Consider the following 14,817-nt stretch of genomic DNA (forward strand, 5'->3'; position numbering starts at 1 on the left):
CCGTTACTACACATATTAATTCAGTTCGCTTCGTACGACTGAAATTTGTACGACGATAAAAGGAAAGACCGCTCTATAAGGCGGACACACAATCAATCAATCACACATGCACACAGACAACGATTGCCGTTTATATAGTAGATTTATAACTAAATTAACCGTGGAACTTTAAAATTTATGATGTTGTACACTTATTATAATATACTATTGATTTAAAAATGAAGATATATTATGCACAATAGTAGTTTCCCGATAGGACGATTTCTAGCAATCGTAAACATTAAACCATTGAAATATTTCAATGTTTCAAACATTGAAATATTTGAAACAAATACATAGGATAATCAGTCGTCTCTGTTAATACATTTATAATTGTCACTGTAATAACCTGAATGCCACTAACTACTATCAGGAAAACGAAATACTCTCATTTTAGTTTGAAAAGCACGTCTAAACATACTCAATTTTCATCGAACTCACCTTCTGAATTATAAACGCCTTCACCAAATATTGTATATCGTGGTCTTCTAAGGTATGAGGAGACAGTTATAAATTGTACCAATTTCGATGTATCCAGATTTAAAAAAGTCTCTGCTTCCATATTACTTTATAAACAAAATTTAAATTGATATGAGTCATTAAGGCTTGTCATTTCAAGCACATTAAATTTAATTCAACAAATTGCGATCACATGATCTTAAATTAGAATACTCATCATCCACCCGAGAGGACAACTCATGACGAGTGTTCTTGTCATACTGCGATGAGTTAATCCATCATCCAAAAAAGCAAAACTTATGCACTTTCTGACTGATAAGCTGCTTGAAAGCAGGATTAGCATAGCATGTTTATTTTACTATGGTAATTTATGTAGGTCTATGCAGTTTACTGCGGGGATCAGCGGTTACTGTTTTAGCATTTCAAAGGGAAGTCAATTTATATGTAGTGAGTTTGATTTTGACACTATTTTTCCAAAGCAAAATTTTACCAACCAGTTAAATGTTTGACATTTTTATCTTTTACAGGACTGGCCATATGTGGGCTACTGCTGTGAAAAAACTGCAACCACCTGAAATGTCACAAGGAGTTGTGTGCTCTCTGAAAGAGAATTACGGATTCATAGAACGGGCAGATATGGTTAAGGAAGTGTTCTTCCATTACAGCGAGTATGCCGGCAACATTGCCGAGTTGGTGCTAGGAGATGATGTGCAATTTAATATTCAACATAGAAATGTGAGTAAACTCGGAGAGACTGCTACTTGCACTCTGTAGATTCCAGCTATGGCAATTGCATGCTGTACCAAGTACTTTTGGGGTAATCACTTAGGACCTCCCTCAACTGTTGTAGAACATAGACTAACCGCATGTTAAGTTAGTTTTCTTAGCGCTTATGCATTTGCCATTTCTCGGTATTTATAGATGTGAACATGGTTTGATGAATATTCTGCTGTTTTGCTAGCCAACAGCCAAAGTGAACAAATTTTAAAATTAATGTTTCTTTTTTAAATTGGTTAGTGTAAGCCTGTCTTTGGTCTGCCCTGTATCATGCTTTGCATATGTGGTCTTGGTGGTTTTCCTACCAAAATAATTGAATGTTTGTTTATGGCGTTGGAGGAATGATTAAAACCAATTCAACAAACATCACATTTTGATCTTTCGTCTTATGGTTGCTACGAAGAGTTATTTGGATGGTAGCTACTGCGTGTAAGTAGTCGTTATTAGTGGTATTAGTGATAGTCTTTCTATTGACTGTTAACAGAATAAAGAAGTAGCTACAAATATTTCAAAATTACCTGAAGGAACAGTTGTGTTTGAAGATGTTAGCACTGAGAAGAAGAGAGGCAAGATTGCAAAGGTAGGCATTACTTGATGCCGGGCTGTTGGATTTTTAAATATTACTACTTCACAGCGGTGAATTTTCCATAACGTTTTGTGTAATAGTACTTATAATAATGGTTTTATCGTTTGCATATAGGTGATCAAAGCCACTCGAAAACATGCAGAGCCCTTGGCTGGATCTATCACTTACGAAACAGCTGACGACAGCAAAGATATTGCTTACAGTGAGAGGGACATCAGTGGAGAGTTCACCCTTTTTGTTGGTGAGTGTCCCTAAAAGATATTGTTGGAGCTAAGGCTAAACAATTTGTTAACGTTTTGATGCTCGGCAGTCTCTTATGTGTCACCAAATTTTAGGCTATTTGAAGCACTAGTCTTCTTGTAATTGGTTGTGAGTCAAACGTTCATAGTCAAAACCTAAACCAGCCTACTGTGACATTTCCGGAAATCAGTATACAATTATTTACAAAATGCCAAGCAAGAGTTTCTCAACTTTTACTGTATATTCAATCGCAGAGTATTTTTAAAATAAGAGTTACAGCGGTAGCAAAACATCGATAACTTCACCACAACGATGATATTGAGAGACAAGCCTGAGACTTGATTATAAATGACAATCTCCGCCTATATGTTGCAAGTCGTTTCTTTTGGAAGCATTCATACTTGTTGCAAAAGAGAGAGAGAGATAGAGATGATATTGGTCATTACCAAAAGGAATGCAAGAGTGGTCTCGTATTTTTCTCTTCAACGATCTGTAACTGAGAAATTCAAACCTCATCTTTTTTATGATTAGTTCTATACTTACAAGTTGGCACGCTGCCAGTTCACTGGTCAACTGCTATAAACATTAGTGCTCAGTAATTGTCATCATATGGCTCATTGATACCATAAATGTTTCTAGTTGTGCCTAAACATGAGTTACTATAACCTTGCAACATAAAATAGTTACGCTGACTGTTGCATAACACGGCCTGGCGTTGACAAATTGTTTCACCTGAAATGGTTTAACAGAGCGCCTTGCTCTTTCATGTTTATTTTATATCTATGAGCTTTGATGTTGATATATAATTTCCAAGTATGCGGGCTTCTATTGTAGGCGATGTGGTAGACTTTCAGATTGCAAAAGACAGAAGGGACGGTTTAATACACGCTACTAATGTCACTTTGTGTGAGGAAAGCTTCATTGTGTCAAAGGAAAAGCGAGATAAAGGTATTTAGGCAGGCATACTTATTGAGCTGTGTGTTTTGTTGAAGTTGTCTTATTCAGCCTTGTTCAGTCTTGTTCAGCCTTATTTGCTTGTTGCATGACGAATACTGTTACAGGAGTCGTCTCAAGTGTGAAGGAGTCCTACGGGTTTCTCCAGATTCTAAGCGCCGATTGTAGCACAGGTGTGGGTGACGCGCAGCTCTTCTTCCATTTCAATGAGCTCTACGAGTCGACCAACACACCCGTGGTTGTCGGGGATGAGATTGAGTTTACAGTAAGTACTTTTCTCTTCAGCCTTCTTCATGCTCTTTTAGCAGAATTACTTGCTGTTTGCACTATTTACTTTTTAATTATTACTTAGAGATGTGATAGCGCCAAAGTTTAGTTGATTTTAACAGAAAGTATTGATTTTTGTCTATCAGTTGATTGATATGTTGTTTTGATTGTCAAGATATTTGAAGATTAAAATCGACAAAAATTGATTGCTGTAAAAAAAAGACGTGCAGGACTTGCCCAAAATGATGTATATAGTAAAACAATTTGTCTCTATCTCTCGTATTAACATGCGCTATTACGATAAATGTCTAGTCCTACATGACTCTATTGGCATATATTTTATTTTGTATTTGCTCATGATTTCTAGGATCAAATTTTTAATCTAGCTACAGATACATTATTATAAGTATTTTGAACACCTCAAATAGGGGAAATTAAAATTTGTCATTAGTTTCCTCTAAATGCTGTGTAAAAAATTGAGTACCGACTACGATTCTGCCGGTCTACAGTAATCAGGTCATCGAGTTCACTTATTTCATTGCGGCCTTTGTATCAGCGAAGTTCTCAGTTGCTAGTCGCACCGGAAACTAGTTACTAGATAAAATAAGCAAGCCGCCCGCATTTTTGAAAGAAATATGTTCGAATATATGGCGAAACCAACTGCATCCCTTAAAAAGTCATGTATAGTCAACGTTATCTAGTCATTATTAGTATCAATTAGCAGAAAAAAATTACTGGTTACATTTGATTAGTTGATTAGAGTACAAAACAAATGGTTTAATGAGTTGACTGGAATAGTGAACGCAAAGCATCAATTTCTGTGAAATCAATTAACCCACTGATTCTGGCAAAGGGCTAATAATTGCACCTGGTTGGCGGTTTGTGAGCTCACCTGATTTTACTTAATGTGGAGCATAAAAAACTTATGAGCTTTTAATATTTGGTTCGTTGGAATTGAGTCGAGCTATGCAAAAGTGTCGTCGATGCAGCTCTGATTACACTTCATAGATCCATCTATTAGACAAGATTTCAGCCCAGATGGCAACGGGTTTATGATGTATTCAATATGTTCTGCAAATCATGTTTTGCATCATCAACAATATTGTTTTATTATATAATTTTTACAAGCCAAAAAAGTTTACGCTTGGCATAAAATTTTTTATTAAAAACATCCATCCAAGTCATAGCCACTCATATAGTTTCAGCTCAGATAATAAGACATTAATCTACTGGAGCAAACTCAAAGCGTGTTATGGTTTGTGCTGCACACACTCGTGTCTCTCTTTTTCATTTATGGCAGTGTCCAGACTGACAGCTCCTCTACTGGTGGCTGCAGATATACATCCTGTAATCAATAAAACGTAATAAATAAATGTCATTCATAGATATGTCGTTCTGATGCGTATCTACTGAAAGCTTTCCAATTGAGAGTCGGGTAGATTGCAAGTGTAATTTTAAAAATGAATAAATGTTTAACAAAAGCATAAGTACGCTAAGCCAACAATTCAAAGCTTTGTTTCTCGGAGTTAAAAGATGAGCGTTAATCATTTGATATTCCTCACTTTCTACAAGTGAGAAATGAACATAAATTCTTGTTATAGATGTAATTACTAGCTAAAGCTGCCAAAGAAATTTTGAAGCAATTATTTTAGCTAGGTGAAACGATAAAAAAGTTATGGAATGATCGGTATTAGCAAAAATTATAATTTTAATAATTAGTAAATGTATTCATGAGTACTGAAATTATTACCTTTATTTAGTATATTTAACACTTGTTTATCAATCCAAGCCATTATATTGCTAGATGCTATAGATTAACCGTCAGAAGCCGATAGAAGCCGTCAACTAAACAATCAACGTTATTTCGTATCAAGCTCGTGCGCACAGTAAGTTATATTAGTCTTAAACAGGGAAATATAATCTGAATGTAAACACAACAGTATACATATAGGAGACTCAAGTCGAAGATAAGTTTACCTTCATTCTCCTATCTTCCTCTGATACATAAGGCTGTTGATGCCTGTCAGCTCTAACCGTACGCTGTCTGCCCAAACTTTAACCACCTGATGCACAGAAAACTGAGTCACCTTCGCAGGAACTGGAAGCATTGTTACAATTCTGTTGTTCGACAATAAAAAAGTGTCGATCCAGTAATTCAGTGAATTAGCGATGTCAATTAATTCAGGAAATATCTACAGTATGTCGATGTATGGTCTAGTAATTGAGTGAAATCCCCAACTTTGAGATCACAGACAATGCGTTTTGCTAGCGATAACATTTGACATAAAAAAAATTTGTGCTGATGATTGGCTGGCTAAAGAGATCTTATATTTATCGCTCATGGACTCTTTTCACATGTGCCACTATATACATCACGAATGAAGCACCCGCTCGAATCTGAGCGTTTTAAAAGATGACCTCATTCAAACGTTCTTTGGACAGGGTTAGTCTACAAGGACAAAAATGACATCAAATTGTAGCTGATGTTCTACCCTGTTATTGGCTTTAATTTCATTTTGATCGACTTTTTTGACGCAATCGCAACTTTAATCATTGCACGTGTTTCATTTTTCCCAAGTCTTTACATATTTGTATATATGTATATATATACATACATGTAGATTGCGTATGACCCTGGCAACAAATCCAAGCCGATTGCCATACGCATCAGGAAATTGGCCAAAGGTTCAATAAAACAGGAGCAACAGGTCTCTTCGCAGACATTCACGGGCACAGTTACCCAGGACCATCCAGCACCCAAGTCTAAAAAGGGTTCTCCACACAATGTCAGCTCGACTGATACTGGCCTCATTCAGTACACTAATATCAGTAAGGAGTCAGTCTTCATCCCATACTTGGTACGTAAGGTCTGCAAGTAAAATGTTTTAACTTGCAATGATATTATCAGCTGCTCTCTTCTAATAGCGTTCTACTCTTGTTAACAGTTTGTCACTAAGCAGATAGTCTGTAGATGAGATTTTAAATGGATAGAGATCCAAAATTATTATGAGCAAACCTTTTTTAAAGTACTCGCAGCCATGAGCTTACTAATGTATGGCAAACTATCAAGTAATGCCATATTTTTTTTTTCATAAACGTAAGTCTACCAGTTATTTGTTTGAAATTATCCGAAGTAACAAGCACTTGTTGAAGGTTAACTAATGACATTTCAAGGTTGCATCCATAGTTATCTCCCCCTAGAGTGATATATGTGCCTTCAACAACACAAGCGTTTCCGGTGCCAACAAGGAGCGTTTAGGCCACGCCCCTTTTTGTGCTAGTCTATTGTAGTGATTGACAGAGCAATAACATCAGCCATGAGAATGATCATGAATTTCCACAGTTAAGATAGTACTTATTGCTCATATTAAAGAAATGATGATTATAGTTTATTACTCTAATATATGCCTATTATTTAAAGCAATTCAATACCTACATGCCTTGCAAAGGCACTGAATAGATGGTGAGTTAGTGTAAGTGAGTTAATGCCATAGATATACACGTATAAACCTAGATTGGCCAATAGGGAAAAAGCCTGTCAGACTTAAATAGCATTACGTAACGTCATTGTATTGTACCTCATCCTTGACTGCACTGTTGTTAATAATGGTGCTAATGAGAAGGTGACAAAATCACATTTATTTTCACATAAAAACCTTCTTGTATACATAATCCAGTAAACTAAAGCAATTCTATGATAATATCTGATAACCACCATAGATTAAAAGTATAAAAGCTATGAAATGTTGCGCACAAATCATGAGCCACCAGGGCTTTATTTGCCACCCTCTCCTATCCTCATTCTCTCTTTTCCACTTTTCTAAAGAAGTGAGAAGGGGACAAGAGAAAAGGGAAAGGAGAGGGGGGGGGCAAATAGCCCACCCACCCGAAGAGTCAGACCCTGGCTAGGTAAAAGACTAATATCATGTTGAACTAAACATGACTAAATATGATGTGCCTGTTTTGAGTTTCTGAGCCTGAGTTTTGATCTGATCAGGGAAATGGAATCAATGGCTTTCTTAGCTAGAGCTGGAACGAGACCAAAGAATGCAGGGTCGGACCAGACTCGGTGTCAGCAATGAGGGCCAAGATCGGGTCGGACTGGGTCAGCACGCGTGATTTTTTATTCATTTAAGGTTAAGAGATAGTTCTATTACAGCTTATTGTTGTGACATCAATAAACTAAGATAAAAGAAACCCTTATCACACCAATCATTATATTTTGTGGCTTGGTTTATGGATGCAATCTACAATTTATGGCTAGACATCGGTGGATCAATCCTATTTAATAGGTGATAGATTAATGGCATGATTTGGCTAGTGTTTTTATTACAGATTTTATTTTCAACTGCTATTATAATCAACAAGAGATTAGTTAAGAAATACTTTACAAATATAGAAATAGATAACCCAGCATAGTGGAAAGCAAAAATCCATCACTTCCCTAAAACTTCTGGTATTAGTGAAAAGAAACTAAAAATAAAATAAATTTTCTGGATTGAAGGTTGTTAGACGCGCTTTTTAAGTTCCTCAGGATGCCCTCGTTGTAAATGCCTCAATAGTATTGAGGTGGACCATTCTTTGTAGCTTAAAGGTTGACTTGCAACAAAATTCACATTACAGTTATTTGGTATCACAAGATTCACCATGCTTACTCTGTGTTGTAGGTGCCAAATACGTGGAAATGTGATTACAAGCTCTTAAAAGCTCAAAAACGAAAAGCCGCCGTAGATTGGAATCTGTTTATTTCTCTGACGTAGTCATTACAGTTTGGTTATCGTCTTGTCTCGTGATGTTCTCACGTGAATTGAAAGGCCAATACAAAGCTCAATATAAAACTTATCGTAGTACTAGTTTACCACAAACACTTCGGGTTTTACCGAAGACCTCGTATCAAATATAGATGCTCGCTACTTTACAGTTTTGTTTCGGCATTATTCAATCGTCAAGTCGTAATCTGATCACGTGACCCAATACTTCGAAAATAATTTTTGTAGCACTTTTCGATTATCACAGGTGACCAACAGGCTCGTTATGATTATTAGACAATGATATGTACTCCTTCGAGCTAAGGTTGAAAAGTTAAACGATTTTTTACGGTAAGTTGTAAGATATCAGTGCTAAAAGTGACAGCATTACAATTATGATAAAACAGACGCGTAAGAACAATAGACATGGTTTTATTGAATGCGTGAAATATATTTGTGAAAATATTTCGACGGATGAGGTTGCATGAAAGTGTAAACAGAAACCATGCTGTAACAACTACGTCCCATTTGAGCCGTTTTGGAAAGCGAATCCAAACTACGGCGGTCCGGTGTGGCTGCGATTAACTGTTCGTTTTTGAGCTTTTAAGAGCTTGTAATCACATTCCCATATATTTCACACCTACAACACGACAGAGTTAGACATGGTGAATCTTATGATACCAAATATATGTAATGTGAATTTTGTTGCAAGTCAACCTTTAACTTGCTTTTGTATATTTAACAAATAACTTGGTATTTTCCTTTCGTGACTGGCTCCTTCATGAACTCCCAGACCATCGACATATTGATTATTTTTTGCCGAAAAACATGAAACCTATAGTCCAGACTATTGTCGCAGACGTAAAAATATAGTCTTGACTCACCTCGTTTTATTTCGCCTGGTCCTTCCGCGCTAGCACTATATGCGACTCCATTTCAATCGCACTTAAAAAGTGATATACAACCGATGTTGTTTAGCCATAAACCTACCCGTGTCTTTGTATAGGAAGACCCAAGGGTCGGGTGGCCTGACCCGGGCACCCGATGGGTGTGACGCGGTGGGTCAAGACCAGACGAGCTACCCGTGCCAGCTCTATTCTTAGCTTCATAATGCGCCCTAATCGAAATATATCTCTTTGCTATCTCACGAGCTAGGCTACTAGCTAGATGATTACACTTAAACAATAGCATGATGTTGAACCTCGGCAACTTCTCCATGGTGGCAATTAGTGCTAGCCTGGGAAGGTTTTTCACCAATCCAGCACTACTAAGCAACACTTGTCGCTGTCTCAGTGTGGTTGCAAACCTCAATCACCACAGTGGGTGGGCTATTTGCCCCCTCTCTTCTTTCCCCATTCTCTCTTTTCCCTTCTCACTTCTTCTTTGGAGAAGGGGAAAAGGGAGAGTGGGGATAGGGGAGGGTGGCAAATAAAGCCCTGATGACTCATGTGCAACAATTCGTAGCTTTTATAGTTTTAATCTATGGTGGTTATCACGGAATTGCTTTAGTTTACTGGATTATGTTTCTAAGAAGGTTTTTATGTGAAAATAAATGTGATTTTGTCACCTTCTCCTCATTAGCTCCATTGTTAATAACAGTGCAGTCGAGCATGAGGTACAATACAATGACATGCTATTAAGTCATGCTATTGAAGTCTGACAGGCTTTTTCCCTATTGGCCAATCTAGGTTTATATATCTATGGTTAATGCAATCAGTTACTCCAATGATATACAGCCCCCACACATTCACTGCGTTTCCATGACCCGCATAATTCGCAAATTAGAGCCAATCCGCAAGTTATTCGCGTCATGGAAACGGCATAAATCCGCAAGCTATCCGCATAAATTCGGCATAGTTTTGCGATCCGCAAAACTTTATCGAATCCATCGTGCTTGCGAATCATGGAAACGGTACTTGCGATTAATGCGCATTAGATTATCGTTGGCTATTACATTAAAAACATTTTCACGCTTCAGTCGTTTTTATTTCGATTTCAGCAGTCTCAATGCGCCAACAGCCAACGTTCCGAACGATCGCTGCTAAGCTAAGCTTGACAAGACTGCTTAGCTATTTATAGAGTCATTAATTAGGCTAATACTTGACCTATGGGGTCAAGTACTGGTGTTAAATCCGCATCCGCCAGGTGTTCATTGAAACGCCAGGTGTTCATTGAAACGCCAGGTGTTCATTGAAACGCCAGGTGTTCATTGAAACGCCAGGTGTTCATTGAAACGCCAGGTGTTCATTGAAACGCCAGGTGTTCATTGAAACGCTCGATTGCTAAGTAACTCAACTTGCGGATCGTTCGAATTATTTGAAACATGCGGATTATGCGAGTCATGGAAACATAGTGATTGGGGGCCGTATATCATTGGTTACTCATAGATAAGATAGATAGTCATACTGGGGTTGTATTACATTGGTGTGATGAGAAGCTAATTGACTGTCATCAACTGAAAGTATTGACATTGTATGGTGATAGAGTGATTCATTGACACCAAAGTTCACAAACAGCCCTTGCATGTAATATTAGATTTCAATACATATCAATCAAATACATAGACTAGCTTGAAGCAAAGATGGCCACTAGTTAGTGGACATCTTTGCTTGATGTAAGCAAGCAGAAAGTTTGAAAGTTAGAGTGGCAAATGTTGTTATATGTTAAATAAAAGTAAATTATACTTAATTGTACTAAATTATAATTATATAAAAATAAAATAGACTTTTTTATTACCTTATTTATTAAATAATTTTTCATTGTAATCATAGCTAAACAGATTAAATTTAGCCATTACTTGCTAATTATTTTACATTTGAACACATTTACAGTTTTACTTGTCTTCCTAATTTATTTCAACAGGACACTTCATTTATGATATGAAATTCAAAAGTGGTAGTTGTTTGAAAAAGCTTGAAAACCTTTACAGTTGTTTTCTTTTTTCTCTTAATTCATTTGAATTGCTTAAAAATATTTTCTCATGATACGAAGTTTAAAAGTTACAATGGTAAATGTTATATAAAAATAAGTTTTCTGTCCAAAGACTTTTTATTACTCGGGCAACTCTGGTAGTACAGCTCATAGTTGATGGCAGTCGATTAGCTTCCCATCACACTAATGTAATACAACCCCAGTATGACTATCTATCTTATCTATGAGTAACTGATTGCATTAACTAACTTAACACTATCTATTCTGTGCCTTTGCAAGTCATGTAGGTATCAGGGATTACGTGTATGTCACAATTTCCATAATTCATTTCCATATTTCCGTTTCCATAACATTTCCCTACTTCATTTCCATAACATTTCCATAATTCATTTCCATATTATATCCATTTTCATAACATTTCCATAATTCATTTCCATATTATTTCCGTTTCCATAACATTTCCCTACTTCATTTCCATATTATTTCCATAACATTTCCCTACTTCATTTCTATATTATTTCCATTTCCATAATTTATTTCCATATTAATTCCATTTCCATAACATTTCCATATTATTTCCATTTCCATACCATTTCCATATTTCTAAAATAAAATTTCCATATCCATTTCCCTAAAATTATGGAAATATTTATGTTTAATGAAATGGATATGGAAAAGTAAACATTTCCATAATATGTTTAGCTATCCCTGGTAGGTATTGAATTGCTTTAAATAATAAGCATATATTAGAGTAATAAACTATAATCATCATTTCTTTAATATGAGCATTAGTTACTATCTTAACTGGAAATTCATGATCCTTGTTTAACCCTTCTCATGGCTGATGTTATTGATCTAGTCAATCACTACTACTGACTAGCACAAAAAAGAACGTGACCTAAACGCTCCTTGTTGGCACCGGAAACTTGTGTAGTTATCACTCTAGGGGGAGATAACTCTATGGTTGCATCTATTTATACCACTCTCCATCCTTTTTTTGACATCATCAAACCGTTTGCACATGCGCTCGGTCACGAAAAAAACCCGCCATATTTGTAGAAAACGATCGTTTTTCTTTTATGTAATAGTACTTTTTGGTGTTGTTTTGATACTATAATTAAAAAAATTACTTACAAAAGCATCGTTTTTAAAAATTCATTGCAAAGCTTCGGGTTTTTAACGATAAAATTGTCTATAAAGATGGCCGACAATGATAAAATGACGTCACAAAAAACGAAGGATTGTTTAGATATTTTGTTTTCAGCAATAATTTCGTTGTGGGCAGAACAAAAATCAGCTTTAGAAACTCAAGCTGTGAAATAAAGGGGTCATTTTTTCGGCAAAACGTAGATTTATCAATTGTTCTTATGCCCATGAGTGAATGTGAGGCATAAGCAATTAATGACCACCATTCTATAAAAGATATTTCTTCATCTGCCATTCTTGCTGTGGTTATCCAACATACTAGCATAACTTTTTCCTTCACACGAATAGGAAATTACTATTATTTTTTGTAAAAATTGCTCATTGTCGAAAGTCATTTGTTTAAAAATGCGTGATTTTCTTTCATGAATATGGTAATCGAGTTGTGAATTTTTAGATGATCTAGTTAAAAAACATTGAAATTGATCAGGGTTGTTTCCAGTTGATATCTTGTAAATATAGCAAATCCTTCTGTCCATTCTATGACTTGAAAATGTTAACAAAATGTTCAAATGTTTTTCAAGTAATTTTGTCAATCCTACACTGAAATATTATTATTATTAACACCATTATGTAAAGTTAACAGCTACTATTAACACAATAAAAATCTGTGCAGTCAGTTGTATGCACAGTCATAACTCAATTGTAAATATGTATGTATTACCACAAGTAAACCTACATTCACTTATAGTATCATTGCTGTCGCCTTGATTATTCCGTCTGCCTGGCTAGTGTGAACATAGGATTAATTATTGTAGATAATAGCTATTACTCAAGTTGCGAAACTAGTCATCATAACAATTCAAGCTTTTTCTGCCTTACAGCCGTGTCATTACTGGTATAAAACATTTCACACCCTAGTTATTATGTAGGGCGGCTGTTGATGTCAATCATCGTTGTGTAGGTAAAGGATGCCGATCTGCGATATGGCGATAAAGTCTCATTCAATGTCTGCGAGATGAAGCGTTCAAGTGACCCACACTCCAAAAAGGCAGTGAATATTAAACTGCTATCGAGGCTTGGGTTGCAGACAGGTTTTGTGTGCAGTCTGAAGGACAGCTATGGTTTCATAGAGACTGTGGCCATAGATGATGAAATCTTTTTCCACTACAGGTGATTGTACAGGTTCTTTATTTATTCACTTGCTAGTCTTTGGTTATATCAGCTGAGCTGTTAGTTGGGAAAAAACATACTTTTAATGTTTCTAGACGGGTTCCGTTTATAATTAAATTTGTCATAGTTTGGACATGGGATTTTGTTGCTCAAGCGTCGTCCATATATTTGTAGTTGCTACCATGGTGATGCAAACGAACTGCAAATTGGCGATGTAGTAGAATACAACCTCGCATCGAGGAATAAAAAAATTAGCGCAGAAAGTGTGCGCAGAGCGTCCAAGGACAAACTGCAGGTGCAGGTTGATGGAAAGGTAATCAGTGGTCATGTAAAAAGAATGATAGGCAACACGGGAGCTGGAGATAAATCTGGTTATTCCGGACTCGTCACTGTAGAGACGACCAGTTCAGGTAGCTTGCCATTACCATGCCTGTGGGCACGTTTAAATTGTAACTATATTTACTTCATCCTAGATATATGCAATGTGTGCAAATAGTGGTGTATCTTGAATGCATCGTTTGTAGATGGTGCCAGTGCAACCTATCCATATGGCTTCATCTCTTTGTGTAACAAGAGAACTCCTCCGGTCGTTGGAAATCAAGTGGAGTTCCAGGTGGCTAGAGTTTCAGGAAGCATAGACAGAGCTTTGAATCTCCTCATAGTAAAAGATCTGGTTGTCGGGCGTGTGGATACGATCAAAGGATCGTTTGGCTTCATAGAGATGGAAGAAAAAGAGAAAAAAGTGTACTTCAGGTAGCAACTTTCTATCTTGTCCTATTGTGTTTCATTGTGAACCTTATTCCTTTGCAGTGATGAGCTTCACACTATGTTATTACTAAGGTTGTTTATTGTTTCAGTATGTCAGATATACAAGATGGATCGACATTACATGTGGGTGACACTGTCCAGTTTGTTATCGTGCCAGTAATGAATGGTACTAACAGAGTTTCCGCTGTCTGTCTACGTAAGCTAAAGTAAGTTGGATTTTTATGTCTGTGAGATGAAATAGGTTGAAAACAAATGACAGTAAATACATCATAGATATTTGTCAATACATTTGTCAAAATACAGCATAAGAATCGGTGTATTGTTTCAGGTCTTCACCTGTAGTTCCCAGTACTTCAGCTCCTGCAAGGCCTGAACGACTCAGAAGCAAACTGAAAACTCAAACATCAACAACAGAAGGCCCTAAGCTTGTTGTTGTCCGGCAGCCCATGCGTCCTGATGGCAAAGGATTTGCTCCTCGAGTTCCTCGACAATCCTTTGTGAAATGCGAAGAAAGCGTTTAGTAAATTCATACTTGTTTAAACTTATAGCTGTCTTACACTAAAAAAACTTTGTTTAGCATGCCCATTACAAATGGATAACTTTAATATAATTGCAGCTGTTGGTTATTCGTGTAATTATTAGTTTTGTTTGTCCAAAATATCGAATACAACAAACTCAATTCAGTCTCCATCAGTATTGTTGTTATCATGATTCTAGTAGCAATAGACTTGC

At 36.4% G+C, this 14,817-nt stretch overlaps 1 protein-coding gene across 2 annotated transcripts in view; it reads left to right on the plus strand.

Annotated features, from left to right (window-relative positions):
* LOC137403591 (cold shock domain-containing protein E1-like) overlaps window positions 1-14,773 on the plus strand; it is a 38,443-nt gene extending 23,670 nt beyond the window's left edge. For both annotated transcript variants that reach the window (XM_068089553.1, XM_068089554.1), the window contains exons 7-17: window positions 1,026-1,233; window positions 1,760-1,855; window positions 1,976-2,102; window positions 2,936-3,049; window positions 3,163-3,320; window positions 5,944-6,180; window positions 13,109-13,317; window positions 13,492-13,727; window positions 13,842-14,070; window positions 14,175-14,291; window positions 14,414-14,773. In XM_068089553.1, coding sequence (XP_067945654.1) covers window positions 1,026-1,233; window positions 1,760-1,855; window positions 1,976-2,102; window positions 2,936-3,049; window positions 3,163-3,320; window positions 5,944-6,180; window positions 13,109-13,317; window positions 13,492-13,727; window positions 13,842-14,070; window positions 14,175-14,291; window positions 14,414-14,606 — 1,924 coding nt within the window. In that variant the 3' untranslated portion in view covers window positions 14,607-14,773. The remainder of the gene's footprint in view (window positions 1-1,025; window positions 1,234-1,759; window positions 1,856-1,975; window positions 2,103-2,935; window positions 3,050-3,162; window positions 3,321-5,943; window positions 6,181-13,108; window positions 13,318-13,491; window positions 13,728-13,841; window positions 14,071-14,174; window positions 14,292-14,413) is intronic.
* The last annotated feature ends 44 nt before the right edge of the window (window positions 14,774-14,817 follow it).

The sequence above is a fragment of the Watersipora subatra genome, chromosome 9 (assembly GCF_963576615.1).
Source record: "Watersipora subatra chromosome 9, tzWatSuba1.1, whole genome shotgun sequence".
Lineage (NCBI taxonomy): Eukaryota > Metazoa > Bryozoa > Gymnolaemata > Cheilostomatida > Watersiporidae > Watersipora > Watersipora subatra.